Below are 17,367 nucleotides of genomic sequence, written 5' to 3'. Positions count from 1 at the left end.
AACAAGTAAGGGCCTAACTAGTCATGATGACATTACAGTTGTATATTACATTCAGTTCTGTTGCCCATAATTTAAAGTGGGAGGCTGGAATCATGACATTTACCATATATACTTAACTATAAGTCAACCTTAATTTGAGGACAGGTTTTGCGGCCAAAAATTATGGATCTCGATATGACCTGTGGATAAGTCAAGGGTAAAATTTAGGGGCATGTAACAAAGGATGAAGCAAAGGAAAACAATGTAAAAGAAGTCACAAAATTACAACAGGCATAACTGTTTGTGCTCACACTACTAAAGGCTTGGTGGATGAGAGAATAGAGGAGGGTCAGTGCTTCTAAAACAGATTCTTGCCTTTCAGCAGGGGGTGGTTCCCTTCTCTCTCTTTTTAAAAATAAGAATTAAAGTTCAGTACTTATATTTACCCATGGGTAAGTCAACTTTTTTCTGTCAATTTTTTGACTAAAATATCTAGACTTATACGTGAATATATACAGTATTCATTCGGTGTTCTTTTGTCTTGTAACTGTTGAATCCCAGATTGTTTCTCTCAATATGGACCCCATACTTGAACACTGTACTCCTGGTATTGAAATGAAAAATACATGCTCACAGAGGCATTAGCACAGTTGAGTGCTTGCCTGAAGATGCAATGTCATTAGAATTTGGTCCAGTTTTTGCATGCACTGATGCTGTAAAACAGATAGCAATGAAAGAGTACATGAATGGTGCTAATAGAACTAGTTTTAGAATTTGAGATAGATAGGACCTTTTAAATGGTTTTTATTTTTGGTTTCAATAGTTTTCTGTATGGTTTATGATTTTAATGACTTTACTGGGCTTTATCTAATTTGTTTCCACCTTGTTTTTTAGCCACATTGAATGCTATTTTAGTGGAAAGAAGAGATTAAAATGTGGTGTGGGGTGTGTGTGTGTGTGTGTGTAAAGGGAGAGTGTGTGTGTATGTGTGCGTTTTTCTCAGTCTTTATTGGGGCTCTCAAAGCTATGAAAGATTACCCATAACAAAATGTAAGAGACCAATCCACTTGTTAATACAATAATATAATACTATGTTATTCAAACTATCCTTGATATGAAATGATCCTTGGGATTGTAGACTGCTTCAAACTTTATGCTTGGCATAAAAAGCAAGAAAAGTTCAGCTGTCAGATTCTAACCAAGTAGATTTCCCTACTGTATCCAACTGTACTGAACTGCTTTGTCTTCTTCTGTCAAGTTATGTACGTGGAAACAAGACAGAAGCAAACCATGGCCAGTAAAATACTTGGTTAGTTTCTATGGAATGCACTAAAGGTCTGACAGATAGCTGATTACTCATAACAAAATACTTATGCTGATCCAAGTACGATCCAAGATCCACTTGGCCAACATTCATAATTCCTCTGGCCAGTGAAAACAAAAGCATTTGATTCATTGCAGTTTTGCAAGCCACAGGTATAGAATTAACTATACTGTCTTAAATGAGGTTCAAAATACATGAATAAACTTCTGGACTTCCTTCTAGTCATTAATGATATCACGTTATTTAATTCAAGATTATTCCAGTTAATGATGAGCCACCAGAACTACAGCCTGGATTGAAATCAAGTTTGGAGTGCCTGGAAGGAGGACAAATTCTCATCACTGCTGAATATCTCTATGCAACAGATGCTGATAGTGATGATGCCAGACTCACTTATATGATTGTGGGGACTCCAAAGCATGGTGTGATTCAAAAGGAGAACTTCATGGTGGATAGGTTCTCTCAAAATGATGTTACTCAAGGTGCCATCTCCTATGTTCACACTGGTAACTAGCTGTTCCTTCTAACAATTTATTCTAAGTTCCCAAGCATTGTTCTAAATATCCCTCATGATATTCCTCAAAAAGTGCATTTTTGTTACTTACAAACCCCAAATTTTTGATTATATACATTGATAATTTTGTGTGAAACCAGCTTCTTAAGAACATAGTGTCATGTTCCCTTCACGTTAGCAGAAGTATTATATCATCCATAAAATTCATTCTTCACAACCTTAATAAATGGGCTGCAAGTGAAATGAATCTAGTTATCTCTCATTGTCTTTAACTCTTCTGGGCTTTTTAGATTTAAGCATTTGAACATTTTTTTCCAAGTGGCTGCATGGCAGTAAGGTTATTTTATAATATAATAGATAGCATATTAGTTGTAAAATAACATGCCTATGAAAGTGCCTAGTTTCTTGTAAGTCTTGAAAATCAGGCGGTCAGCATCTTTAGCTACTGATGAACCTTTCATTAAAATATTATGTGCACACAATTGCCAGAGTTAAGCATTTTAAATCCCATTAACTTTAGTTTCAAATTTTAAGTACATATCCTTAAACCTTTCCCAGCAAAATCAGTGGGGCTTAAAAGAATCCTTACAATGACTGCATTCCTTCTTATACCTATCTGCAGTGTAAGGTACATTGTGATCAGCGAGAAGACCTGTGTTTTAACAGATGAGCACATGCCAGCCCTCCCTTCCTTTAAAAAGAAAATCATATATATGTATATATAATCTGTCCTATACCTGAAGATCTCAGTTTACAATAAAATCAGTTTAAAATTGCTATGTATTTTATGTGTATTATCCTATTATTTCTTAGATTGTACACCATAGGCAGGTTTACTCTTTTATATTTATTGTGTTTATGTACAGCACTGTGCAAATCTACGTTATATAAATAATAATAATAATAATAATAATAATTTAAAATAAATAATAATATTAATAATATTTTTTTAAAAACCTAAAGATATATTAAATCACATGTCAGTTAAAACCAGACAATTTAAGACCAGTTAAAGGAAATTAAAATAATGTGAATAATAAAACATGAATTAGGCCCCAATGGGTTTAAGAAAAAGCTGTGCTTTGACTTGGCACTATAATAGCACCAGCTTTGGTGCCAACTGGACATACAAAGGGAGGGTTTGCTTCTTATGTGCCACTGCAGAGAATGCCCTCTCCCATGTCCTCCTACAATGTATTGCCTTACCACTGGGACACAGAGAAGAACTCCTCCAATAGCAAAAATCAAGGTTTGCTATTTGGAATTTATACTTTTTTAAAAAAAGATTTTCAAGCAGTGGATGCTTGAATCTGTGGATAAAAAATCAGTGGATAAGGAAGATCAGCTCTATGAAGAACATGAATAAAAAGTAAAATGTAAATGTTCTTTTAAAAACAATCAATTTGTATGTTTGAAACTATTAAACCCAAAACCATTAAAAACATATGAGACCCAACAAAACAGCACAGAAAACCATTAAAAGCTCATCCCTGTCAGTTTGCTGGCAGGAGAGCAAAAGCCATCCTAGCCTCCTTAGGGAGGGAGTTTCAAAGTCTGGGAGCAACTCCCTGAGAAGGCTCTGGTTTTGACCTATAAGCCCTATATGGATTGGATCCAGGTTATTTGAAAGGACATCGTATCTCCCTTTACAAGTCTATAAAGGATACTAAGCTCATCAGGAGAGGCCCCATCTCACGGGCTCATTTGGTGGGAACAAGTGTTAACAGAAGTTTTTGATGAGAACAGGTGTTACCCACTCACCCCTTATATTTTATATCAAACATATTAAAACAGGCACTATATTTAACCCCTGTGGACCCTCTGAGTTGGAGACTTGTAAAGCAAAGTTGCAGGCTAGAAGAGCTAGCAGGTGGAGTAGGGCACCATTTGATGAAATCATTGAAAATTCCAGCACAGTTCTTTTGTGCTTGGAGAAGCATGAGATGATTATGGCCAGGAAGGTATTCCTGTACTGAAGGAAGAGTTTGAGAGCCAGTGGGCTAATTCCTTTTTTTCCTCAGGTATGTGCACCCCTCACCCATTGCATTCAGCCCAGTTTCAACCCTTTATTTCCACACTTGGGAAACCAGTCACAGACCATCTAAAACCCATCTAAGGCGACCTAACCCATTCTACTTTGGGTTTCTGGCTCCCCTTCAAATCCTTTTCAGGGTATAAATGAAACCTGATGGCACAGTGGTTAAATGCCTGTATTGCAGCCACTCACTCACTAACCGCAAGGTTGCAAGTTCAGTACCAGCCAAGGGCTCAAGCTCGACTCAGCCTGGCATCTTTCCAAGGTCACTAAAATGAGTACCCAGATTGTTGGGAGCAATTAGCTTACACATTGTAAACTGCTTAGGGAGTGCTTAAGTGCACTGATAAGCAGTATAGAAATGTAATTGCTATTGCTAAAGATTGGGGGCAGGCATGCTACTGGTTTGATCAAGCTAAGCCTCTTGATGTGTCTGCTGTTCTGCTACCCCTCCTTTCTGCTGCAGCCTCATTCCAGACTCTTCTTCAAATGGACTCAAGATTGGTAAAGTATCACCCCCTTAGCAAAGCCTCATGTCTATTCATTTCTCACTTTAATTTCTTTAGCCCTTGTGTGTGTGAGTAAAAGCTTGTGTGTGTTGCTTATTTCCTCTCAATAAAGTTTTATTTCTTATTTGAAAACCTGCCTCTGGAACTCTGTGTGATTACGGACCCTGAAAGCTGGGTTGGATCCCTAAGGCCGTGTTAACCCAGCCATACTATAGCTCTCTTTGAGCTAATTACGAATTCCCCTACATTGGTTTTGGGGTGTCCTACCTGGGCCCCTGCATTTAGGGTAACACAAGGGAGAGGGTCTTCTTAGTGGCTGCTCTCAGACTCTGGAGCTCCCTCCCTAGAGAGGCCAGGATGGCCCCATCCCTGCTCTCCTTTCAGCAACAGGTAAAGACATTCTTGTGCTGTCAGTCTTTTCCAAAGGGTTGGGCTTTTTAAATGCTGTGTAATTCAGATTTTAAGGTTTGCATAGAGTTATTAATATATTTCAATTTTAAGATGTAATGTTTTTACTTTGTAAAATTGTTTTTTAACTTTGTATCTACATTTTAATGCTTTTATATTATTTTAAACTTGTACCATTTTAAATTTGTTGATAGCCATCTTGAATCCCTATATTGGGAGAAAGGCATGACAGAAGATAACAACAATAACTATTTATACGGTGGAGGATGCTTGTGTGAGGCTAAAACTAGTAGCATTCTGCCATAAAAGATGACCACCAGTTTTGTTATGAGTGTAAGCAACCATTTGTTGGGACTGGCTGAGAAAATGGTTCTATTTCTTAAGTGCTAATATTTTCCACCATGCCTTGTCCTCTAATTGGAAGTATGTTCAATATCTCTTATATGGAAGCATATTAAGTTCTTTATTTTTGTGTGTACTGGTTCTCTAGGAGGAGAAATAGGGCACAGGTATATCACGGACAGCATAACTTTTGTTATCTCAGATGGAGAAGCTGGAACAGCAGATGGTTGTTGCATTGATAAAAAAATCCTACCACCTATTCCCCTTCATTCCAGTTTAGCAGTGCATGATCTGAGCATCAGAGTATTGCCTGTTAACAACCAGTGGCCCTCAATTCGAACCGGTATGTATTTGTTGAACTAATCCTATTGTTCTAAGTCTTAAGGCTAAGGCTAAGTCCTGAATTTTATAATTTGGTAAATCTCACTGAATATTCTGTGCCTTGCTGGGTGAGACAGAGTTGTTATAATTATCAGAGGTATCGCAATAGAATTTGAGGGGATGCATAGTTCAACAAGAGGATTTTCTATTTAGAATTGTAGAAGTTGGACAGAAATGGTAGCCATCTGCCATGGGCAACTTGCAGGCAGATCAAGATTTTACCAGCCTCTCAAGTCTGTATGTCAGTTTTTTTATTCTAATTTTTAAAACAACAATAAAGATATGGGCAAATACATTAGTGATGGAAATAATATTTTCATATTTTCATCTCTGTGATGAGAATGTGTCACTGCCTGCCAAAACTGAGTTTTGCATTTTAAAAATGAAATGTAATGATGCCACATTAGTTAAATGAGAGAAACTGGGTAAATACAATATTGGCTCATTACAGTTTCAATTATTATAGATTGCTAATAGTACAGTCTAATCTAGTGCCTTGGCTTTCATTTCAAAAGTAGAAAGATAAGGCAAGTTTTCTTGCTCTCTATTGCTTTCACATATGTTTTTAAATATGTATGCTTCATCATGTTTCCACATTTAATCTGCATTTTTAAAATTTGAACTTTCCCCTCAAAACATGTTTTAAACATATTTTTCCCCAATTTTTTGAGCCAAGAACTGTGTTGAAACCTTAAGAGAAGTGCAAAATCTGATGGACAGCGACATACTAATTACATATCAAGTCATTTTGTATCAGAATTCTCTAAGATCCGATTCCTCTTGTATCGTAATGTGAAAAATCTTAATGTCACCAGGTCCGTTTGCTACACAAATGTTTGCTTGTTTCCCAAGAAAAGAAAGTAAATGCTGAAAAAATAATGGTGGGTGGGAATGGTTAAACAGGCAGCTTTTGATATGAGAAGGCAATTCCAATCATTGTAATTCTAACTCTGGCTGTAGCATGAGACAGAATGAGGTGTTTTCTTCTAATAGCAGATGCTAGAGCAGTAGTCCCCATACTGTGGCCTTTAAGAGATTTTGAACTTCAGCTCCCAGAAGCCTCAGCCATGTTGGCCAATCCCTTAAAGAGCACAGTTTGGGGACCACTGTCTTAGAAGATGAACAGAATCTATCTTGTACCCCATTAGCTACTCTCTAACCCTCAGATGTAACAAGGACAGCCATCACTGAAATAACTTTCAAATGTCATCCTCACTCATGTCTGTATTTGAAATGTGAGGGGAGTTCCATCATATACTTTGCTTCAGATAGCAAAATGGTTTGGGGCATCTGTCTTTCCAGTGATGCTGCTTTCTCCAAATTATTGTCACCACAGGAAAGTGTTTATAACTTCCTGAACTGTTATACCTACCCATGGCTTTCAGTTGTTTTTATCACAGAGGTCAAATGATTCATTTAACTGATCCAACACATATTGGCAATCAATCCCTAAGCCAGTTCTCAGGAGTCCTAGACCATGCATTTCCCTTATTTTATCTCCTGTAACCCTTTTGCTAGATTTCAAACCCAGGTTTCATACACACACACACACACACACACCCCTATCTAGGCCAAAATGTAGCAATGCCTTTGAATTTTCTTTCTGAACTCCACACAGGCATGGAGCAATAAGAGTGTGGAAAGTCCATAGCTCCAATAGAAGAAGAGAAGTTGGAAAAACTCAACTGGTGCGGAAGAATAAGCAAGGTCGCTGGTGACATAGCTCCATTCCATCTGTGCAGGCACTCTCTTAGTAGAAGGAATTCTGCATCATGGTTTTCAGTAGCTTTTCTTTTACTGTCTCGTTGCTCTCCAGTCCTGTAGTTATTATTAAATTTTTTTTGGTTATTTGCTTGCACTTAGTAATGAAACAAAGATGTCCCTTTTGTTACTAATTAAATACAGCTCACTTATTTTATAGTGAAATTAAATACAATCCTCCCTTTCAACCTAGGAGATTTGCTCTCATGTCTGTCTCCAGAGAGAATGGGTCATTGTCTCACTGCCTAAAGCAGGAGAATTTAGTGATACTTGGAATATCTCAAAATCCCTCACCTCCTAGTGGTTATGTATCCACGTAGAAGTTTATGAAATTAAATTTGTTTGGAATCCAGTTACAGTGAGCCAGTTGGTTTGTATAGGAAAGACTAGAAATGGAAAGCTGTCTTTAGTGAGTGTGAAGATATATATTAGAGATGCCAATATTTACATACTTCATCCTCACTTGGAAGGATGAAAAGTCTCTATAGTTTTCTCCTTGTGGCAGGAGCAAATGAAGATTTCTGTCCAGTTCTCAGGAGGTATTCACACTTTGTGAAGTCTCTTGGGGATGTATGCTGTGCAGGAATAAATAGTTTTTCTACACCACACTAACACACATCCCTATCTTTTTGCGTAGAAAATGTATTTTGTGCACAAAATATTTTGATTCCTCTCCAGGAAATATATTTCCTGTGCAAGACCTACATTTTCTGTGGCAAAAACATGGGGGTTTTTTGCAGAAAAAGTTTGCATTTCTGATGCACAAAATAATTCCCTAAGCGACTTTACAAAATATCTATATATAGTCCACTGCACTACTCTTCTCCACCGAGATTCTCACGTGGCTGGAAATCAATTATTCTGCTCTGAACAAATAATGACAAATATGTTTCCATTCCTAATATATACAGTGGCAGCTGGGGTTTTGCTCTGGATTTTTGTCAGAACTTTAAAAGAACTCTCCAGGGTATTTTGAGGATATGATATGGCACCACTCATAGGTTTATTGAAGTCTGGACCAAATCCACCACTTCACTGATATGGAAGCCACCATAGTTAATGGACCCTTTCACACTACACAGTTGTAGTGCTATGATTTCACATTAATCGCTGTGTTTGCTCCAGGACCCTTGATGGATACCAAAATCCATGGATGCCCCTTACATAAGATGGCAAATGATTTGCTTTTTGGAATTTATGTATTTTAAAAATATTTTCAAGCCATGGATGCTTGAATCTATGTATAAAAATATCCATGGATATGGAAGGACGACTGTAGTTTGAAAGGGCTTGTATCTTCTGCGAGGCTTCTGGAAATGCCTTTCTTAGATGGCTTTGATTTTGACCTTTTGCAGCTTCCTTCTCTCAAGAATCCCTATTGCCTTTCAAGCTCCTTTTTATTGTGGCCCATATTATGCATATTGGTTTTCATGATTGGTCCATGGCCTGTTTGTGCCTATTTTGCTGCACATTCGTGCATTACGTATGAAAAACAACAACATTGTGAGCTCCTTCTATGGAAAATTGAGATGGAATGCTGCCAGGTCCTGTTATGCCTGTTTAGCTCGCTGTGATCACTTCAGGAAAACAGAAACATTGTCTTGTCCCCCCTGCCTTGTAGTGCAACAGTGTTTTACAAAGAGAGATTTCTAAGCACTTTAGCAACCTCAGTGATTTCATGCATTTTGAATCCAAAGATATGAGTTTCATACAAATAGTTTTGGAATGGCTAGGCAAGATTAGAGGAAAGTCATTTGAATTTTGCAGCTATCAGCTCTAAACTGAAGCCATACTTTATAATTTTACATACCGTTCAGGCACTTTAAGAAAGACTACTTCATTTACACCAGTAACTGTAGACAGAGATATGCACCATCCCAGTAGTGCTGAGTAAGATATCTTAAACTGAATCAAAGTGTCACTAGTGCTTTTCTCAGCAGCTACTGCCCAAATCAATAGCTGATTACATTGAGCAGCCAGGCAGACAGGGTGTGAAGACTTAGCTTCCTCCTGGTTGCAAATAAATAGAGTCTTTAATCTGGAACAGTGTAAATAATATTTGTGTTCTGCCTTACCTCAAGGAGAGATGTTTGTAGTGGAAGAAGGCTCTTCAGCATGTATCACTTTAAAATACCTGGATGCATCAGATGAAGATTCAAAACCTGAGGAGCTAACTTTCTTCTTGGAGACAAATCCTGTGTATGGTTACCTGGAGAACATTCTTCCTACACCTGGATATGAGAAAAGCAATGCTGGGTTGAACATAAGTGAGTTGCAAATTTGTTGCCCTACTCTCTACTCTCAATTTCTCCTTTCCAAAGAACCACAATTGTATACATTATGTGTGTGTTCCTCTGTGATGGTGGAACAGAAAAAATAATAAACTAGACACACAAATGCCAGACATTAATGTCTGGACTGTTTTGAGGGCATTATTTTGGATTATTTACTATCCTCATAAATACCATCCAAGCTAGTTAGGTTGTTTGGAAATAATTTTCCACTCTGCTTTCTCTGCATTAAAAAAAAAACCCACCTCAGTATAGAAGCAGGAGCTGGGCCAAAAGGCCAATTTTTCCCCTCTCCCCATTCTGACATCATCCTATTTGGATGATGCACAGCCCAACTTCTGGTTCTGGTGCAGGCAGTCAGGATGATGTCCAGCATGTCCTGCACCAGAACCAGGGCATTAAAAGGTTAAAATTAATTAAAATAACCTACTGATGCTCCATATCTTTTGGGAAGATTTGGAGCCCTCCATTTCCACACCACAGTGGCTGTCTATACAGGCATTATGTTGGGAGACCTGGTGGCAGAACACTTGTTCTGAGATCAGAATGAGGTATCCAGCCTGTGACCATCACTGTAAGCCTTGTTCTGACCTTAGAAGTGAGTGACTTCTGTGACAGTGACGAATGTGCTGCTTGGCCCAGTAGGACACCTGGGTGCAGACAGCTGCTGTGGCACAGAACCTGAAGTTGAACTAACAGGGGCAAGTCAGGGCAACTGTGGGGACAGGGTACTCCAGGCTGTCCCAGGAGTATCCTGGCCAATTCAGACAAGGTCTACAACATGGAGGGGGAAAGGGAGCCAGAGAGAAACACCTTTACATGATGTATTTGTAGGTGTATATACCCAAGATAATTCTCAGATACTCTTGAAAAATGTAAATTATGGAGTCAAGCAGACTGACAGTTTAGAACTGCCTCTAGCTGTTACAGCCCCAGTCGCTCCCTGTTCAGCACAGGACCACAGTGACCAGACACTGTGGTCCCAAGGCCGGCTGTTGCCATGGTCCCCAACAGGCTGCCAACAAGGAGCACTCTTTTTGCGCTTCTCTTGCCAGCAGTCCTGGGCTGCCTTAGGTGGCCATTTTATGGCTTCGTCCTGTTCCGGGGGCATGCATTATCTGTACGCCAGGCCCCCGGGATCAGTCCAAAGCTGGCCATGTATTTTGGGCCTATGAGTCCGAGACTTAATGTATTCTCAGTCATGCTTGCCAAGTAGTCAGTCAAGAAGTTAGCTATCACATTTTTTGAATATGGTTCAGAATTAAGTGTGAAAAGTAATGGAATAATTAATTATCTGTTTTTAACACTCTGACTCTCTCCAAAAAGGTGTCTTCAGATTTCAGAATCTCCAAGATGGTTATATCAACTATGTTCAGGCTAAGCATGAGCATTCAGAACCCACCTCTGATGGCTTCATGGTATCAATCAGTGATGGTCTTCATAAATCCATAGCAATACCTTTCTACATTGTCATTTTTCCAGTTAATGATGAAATTCCACAGCTGAAACTCAGAAACATAACAGTAAGTCAGATAAATTCTGCCACTGATATTCCTTGCTTTTTATAAAGAATTTGAATATGATGAGGACAAGATATAAAAACAGAAATTTCATAAGCTGGTATATAATATAATAATAATAAGAGGTCTTTTGTCATTAGTGGAGAATATATTTTCTGTAAACTAGAGGAAACACTGTATGAGGCATATCTTTGCAGTTCAAGATCCCATAGAAAGTAGTAAAAGATCCTCAGCACCTTTAGTTCCATACCCTTAAACTGTCCCAATTTGCAGGGACAATCCCAATAAATCTTCTGTCATCACATGTTTAAAGCTGCTTTCAAAATGTCCTGGTTACTTTCTGCTCCTCACACTTTCCCCTTTGTTCTCAGCTGACTTCAGTTGCTGCAAATTGAGTTCAAAATGTAAAAGCAATTACTCAATTAACTGAATGCTGACAGAGAGAAAGAGAATGAGAAAGGAGTTGGGGTGTGTAGGCTACTGACAAAGCAAATTATCGCACAGCCCTTTTTCATCCTCCCCTCCTGACCTAGGCGGAAACCTTTTAAGCATGGATTTTATTGCATGCCTCCATACCCAGGTTGGAGGCATTTCACACCCAATCATGGCATCCCATACCCAATCTGGACTTCTTCAACACTTTCCCATTCTTTGCAAAGTATGGGAGAAGTCCAGATTGGTATGGGATGCCATGATTGTTACAGGATGCCTCTGTCTTGGGCACAGAGATGGGCAATAAAATCCATGCTGAACAGGTTTCAGCGTGTGGCTAGGTCAGGAGGGAAAGATGGAAAAGGGCAGTGCAATAATCTCCAAAGATGTCTCAAAATGTTGGGGAATTGAGTGATGAGGGCATCATGACAGTGTTGTGGGAGAAGGTTCCAAGACTTCACAGAAAGGAAATATCTGGAAATGTGAGAAATCTTGAGCTCAAAAACAACTATTAAATATTTTAAATGCCTGTTTTCAATGCCTGTTTTTACATACAAGTAAAACATTGCAATTAAAATCAGATTATCAAAATAGCACATTACATATTTATTATATTTTCAATCAGAGAGAACAGTAATTTTAATTCATTGTGCATGGTATTCTTTTTAACATTTGTACTCATGGGACCAAACAAATTGAGAAACTGAACATTGTAAAGCTTTGAAAACAGACATGAGAGGGAACTGGGCTGTGAGAATCAGTGGGGCAGTTTACCCTTGAACCAGAACATTTTTCTAATTTAAATAATTCCTTCATCTTGCTATGTACCCTCATTGGAGATCATACCACTTTAGGGCCAACTTGCATATTGAAGTAAAATATTTAGACACATTGCTGTTTCACTGATGAGAGATTGATGACTGGGAAGGATAATGAAAGATAGATGATCAGGAAGGCATGGGTGAAGTTTTTTTTTTTTTTTTTAAATAATTTTTCTTGCACCATCTTCAACCTCCAAGCAGTGAACCTATCTTGCTAGGCTGGTAAAATATGCAGTCATATTAGCCAGAACAGAAATGGCCCTTAAATTTAGGCAAATAGTACAGGGAGGGAGTTCTACTACAAGGCACATAATCATAGCTCTGTAACACTCTAGTTGGGACTTTCTTAAAGTAATGTGAAATGGCACTGTGAGTTTTGAGAATAAAGTATCACTCTGTGTAAAAGACAGAAACTATGGGAAGAAATGGACAGATTAGGCAAAAAAATTGAATTATTTGGTACAGGTTCTTAGTGCCTTCATCTCCAGGATCTATGTTCCGAAGTGAGAAATTTTATTTTCTTCAGTTATAAATATAGTACTGATGGATCTGTGTGCTGATCGAGACAAATAAAGCAATAAGGAGGAGGAGGAGGAAATGAGAAGCTAAGTAGAATTTATTTTAATGCAACTGTAGATGTGACATCAGAATCTATGCTTCTAGTAAGCAAAGAGACTACCACAAACACACCATAGTCAAAGTGTGTGGAAGGTATTTCTTGTCAGCTTTCATGGCACAAAATGAAAGCTTTGTAAATCTGAGTCTCCATATGTGGTTCTCAGCTGGTGTAAGTCCCTGAATGAGAAACATGTGAAGAGCTAAATGAATGCTATATATATGGTGGCTGAACTTGAAAGCAACAGAAATTGCACCTGAGAATATCCTACACTGGATTGTGGAATGTTTGAAGATGAATGAAAGCTGAAGCCCTTCTTAATGTATTGCATCACTGGTGGTCCAAGGGCTATGTGTGAGGAACTGAAAATACGTGTGCTTAAGGTGAGAAAAAGAGAGTGGTTGCATTTATTAACAGCAGAATATTCTTTATTTTTTTTTAAAAAAAACTCTAAGTACATTCTTATTAAAAACTTGGAATGAAAATAGCTAAACAGCTTCTCCTGCATTAAGTAGTCTGAGCTTGGAAATAATGGTTTGGGGTAAGGAGGGTGTAACAAAGCCTCATTTCAAAAACAACATTAGAGGAAAAATTACTTTTCTGGTGCAATAGGTAATGTTTTTTTCTTTTTCTCAAAAATGTAATGTACAAATAACAACAACAACAATAATAATAGATATTATTATTTATAATCCATCTTTTCCCCAGATTGGTACACAAAGTTGCTAATAGCAATTAAAAACATTTAAAATGTTGTGGATTAAAAATCCACAAAATACAAAAGTTAACACACAATTAAACAATCAGAAAAAATTAAAAGCAGGCTAAAGCAAATAATAAAACACACACACTATTATTATTATTATTATTATTATTATTATTATACTTTATTTATATAGCGCTGTAGATTTACACAGCACTGTACATACAATCAACAAAAATGATAGAAATAAAACCTGCCAATGGCGTACATTTTACAGACAGACGGAGGTGAGAGAGAGGAAGCTCTTGCCAGGAAGAGGTTACAATAATCCAAATGCGACACCACCAGGGTGTGGACCAAAGCCTTGGCAGTAGAGGCTGAGAGAAATGGACAGATTTTAGCAATATTGTAGAGAAAAAATTGACAGGCCTTGGCTGTGGCCTGGATCTGGGGGATACATGACAGAGAAGAATAAAAAATGAAACCAAGACTGCAGGCTTCCTGGACCCATCAAAGAGAGATGTCATCAACAGAAACAGAAAAGTAATATTGAAGGGTGGACTTAGGTGGAAAGACAAGAAGCTCCATCTTAGACACGGTGAGCTTCAAGCACCGATGCCACATCCACTGAGAGATAGCTATAAGACAAGATAAAACTTGCTGTTGAAGCCCCGGAGAAAGGTCAGGGGTGGAAAGATACAGCTGAGTGTCATCGGCGTACAAATGATAGGAAAAACCAAAAGAACTAACAAGTTTTCCTAGGGACAATGTGTAAAGAGAGAACACTAGGAGGCCCAAAACAGAGCCCTGGGGAACTCCAACAGATAAGGGAACAGAGGATAAAGTCTGACCAACCATGGCCACAGCAAAAGATCTATCTGACAAATAAGATTTAAACCAATCAAGAACAGAGTCCTGAAAACAGAACTAGGAAGAGTGAAAATAGGAGGAAGGAATATAATCTGCATACCTTAGATTGTTGATATTTCTTCCTCCTATTTTCACTCCTCCTAGTTCTGTTTTCAACCTGTTTTTTGTATAATATGTCCTGCATACAAGTTGAACAGATAGGTTGAAAGAATGCAGCCTTGCCTCTGACCCCTTTGCCAACTGGAAACCATTCTGTTTCTCCCTGTTCTATTCTGACAGTAGCATCTTATCCTAAGTGCAGATTTCCCATCAGCAGCATCAGATGCATTGGCAGTCCCATGGCTTTAAGGGCATTCTATAGCCTTGCATGACCAGTCAAAGGCATTGCTATAGTCTATAAAGCACATGCTGATTTTCGTTTGGAATTCCTTGGTGGGTGCACTCCATTAGCCACAGTATGTTTGCTATGTGGTCCCTAGTGCCTCTTCCTTCCCCAACCCCCCTTGGACCTCTGGGATTTCTTTCTCCATGTATAGTTGGAGTCTGTATTGCAGAATTTTGAGCATAATTTTGCTTGCAAGGGAGATTAGTGCTATGGTTTTATAGTTGCTGCAGTCTTCTGTGTCTCATCTTTTGGGGATGGGGCTGTATATTGGTCGTTTTCAATCTGTTGGCCATCATTTTGTTTTCTATATCTGTTGACGTATGTTGGTTGCCACTTTTGTTGATTCTGTCAGTGTGGATTGAAGCAGTTTGATTCGAATATTATCTGTTCTTGGTGATTTATTTTTTCCCATTTCTCTAATTGCAGTTTCCACCTTTCTTTTTAGAATCTGGGCTTTAGGATATGGATCATAGTCCATATAGTTGGCTCAAAAAGCCAGTATTGGTTAGAACTACCAAGTTCCAGTTTCCAACATTTCCTCAATTGTAGAGTGCATTTAATCTGTATGTAGTTATTGTAGACTATTCAAATAGTAGCTGAAAAATGAAGCTTCCATGAAGCCTCTTATACTGCTGGCCTAAGGCTAACTTTCTCCAGTTTCTACAGAAAGTGGTCAGTGTTGAGACAGTTACAAGACTCCTGGGACATGGCAGTAATATATATTTCATTACAGCATGTCAGAAGAATCTGTGAACTAAACATAAATAAAATGCATTTTTGAATCAGTGTATGTGGACTGCAGTCTTAATTTCATTGCAAACAAAAGTGTATTCCACCCCCACCCCCTTATTCCATATTGGGCTGCATGAAACTGCATTTCCCCCTTTTCACTCTAAAATTTGTGCAACTGTTTAACCTAATGTACATTTATTTGCGAAATTTATCTAATTTATGTTAAATGTATCCACTACCATGGCTTTCTGCATGTTCCCCCCCTCCCCATTATATGCATTGTACCAGTTCACATTTTAAAAATATGTGCTGTGGTTTTCCATACATTTTACTTCTTGGAAACACCATGAGACCTTTGCAAATATGTAAACATTTGGGGTGGGGGACAAGTTTTCTTGCAACAAGTGTTCATAGGTGCACAGATACTATTTTCTTTGCAGCTGTGGCATTCTGTGAACTGCATAGTGGGATTATGAGAAGGATTGCAGTAGCAAATCCAGAGACAAGAAAAGTACACATCTACTATAGTCGGGCCTTGTCTGATACATTTGAATTTGACTGGTTTGAAACTGGTTTCGGATCATCAGTACGTGCTCCTTTTTCCAATTTGCGTTGTTACAAGAGAAAAAAAAACACCCTCTGCTTTCTAATGGAATCGAACCAACATACCAGATGAGCCATGTAACTAGGTATCTGAATTGTTTAGACACATTGGTTTGCTTCTTCATGACATGAAAGTAAACAATCTACAAATAGAGAAAAGAGACAGCTCCACACTCTGTATTATATGTTAGATGAAGTGCAAAAAAACGTGGTGGGACATATGCAGTATGGCTTCTTTTTAAATAAATATGTGTGCATATGTTGGGGAGCAGGCAAGGTAATGCTTTGCCAGGAGTTTTCTTATTTATCATACAACTCTCTTGATGAAAGCAGAACAAGTATAAACTAATTGGGATGTTACTATAGAGCTGCCCAGTTGCATTATGGAAAAGAAATAGAGCTGAAATGGATTTGAGATAGTGAGAAAGGGGCTAGCTTAAGGATTTTTTTTCCTAACATTAATTTGTTTGCAAATATCCATTATTATTTCCAGCTCAGTACACTATTTAGATGTAGATATTATAGAAAATAATAGTATGTTAGGGTTGCTTAGTTGGTTGATCTTTGAAAAATGATTAAGGAATCATACAATATAGTTATCTAATCAAATTCAAGGTGATTTCAAGCATAGAGATTCAACTAAAATTTCAAAAACAAAATTTGAATTAATTTCACATGAAATACAAGCATTGATACGATATTGTATTTCAAAATCTGAATGGCATTTTCCTTTCATGTCTAAAACAAATCTGAACATGGACATTTATTTCTCAATACCTCTTGAATTGCAGTGAAATTGTCGACCTGTAAGTTTGCCAGTTAGCACATTTGGATGCTTGAGTTTTTCCTTGTGTCTTACGTCCACCTTCTTCCTACATGGAAACTACACTGTAGTGAACCTTGAAAAATATTTCTAAAGTATGGGGACACACTGAGTGCAGTCTCTGCTGATGCAGCAACAAGCAAAATATTAAGGTTTTTGTGAAAAGGGATTTTAATACAACAGGAAAAGCAAGACATTGTCAAGAGTTAGAAAGGAAAGAAAAGCTGATGTCTGCTAAAGGCTCTTTAAAAAGGAAGGAGGTTCTCCACAGCTTTGTGGAAGACAAGGACTAGACTAGTAAAGGACCATCAAAGATAA

At 38.0% G+C, this 17,367-nt stretch overlaps 1 protein-coding gene across 1 annotated transcript in view; it reads left to right on the top strand.

Annotated features, from left to right (window-relative positions):
- Positions 1 to 17,367, top strand: part of LOC149316364 (FRAS1-related extracellular matrix protein 1-like) — a 130,365-nt gene that overhangs the window by 20,932 nt on the left and 92,066 nt on the right. The window contains exons 15-18 of the mRNA XM_089515282.1: positions 1,557 to 1,809; positions 5,260 to 5,454; positions 9,335 to 9,520; positions 10,871 to 11,067. Of these exons, the coding sequence (XP_089371408.1) occupies positions 1,557 to 1,809; positions 5,260 to 5,454; positions 9,335 to 9,520; positions 10,871 to 11,067 (831 nt within the window). The remainder of the gene's footprint in view (positions 1 to 1,556; positions 1,810 to 5,259; positions 5,455 to 9,334; positions 9,521 to 10,870; positions 11,068 to 17,367) is intronic.

Source organism: Sceloporus occidentalis, unplaced genomic scaffold (assembly GCF_023333645.1).
Source record: "Sceloporus occidentalis isolate IW3139 unplaced genomic scaffold, rSceOcc1.0.p SCAF_3, whole genome shotgun sequence".
Classification (NCBI taxonomy): Eukaryota; Metazoa; Chordata; class Lepidosauria; order Squamata; family Phrynosomatidae; genus Sceloporus; species Sceloporus occidentalis.
The sequence above is the reverse complement of the archived record's forward strand: the minus strand, read 5'-3'. Positions and strand labels throughout refer to the sequence as shown.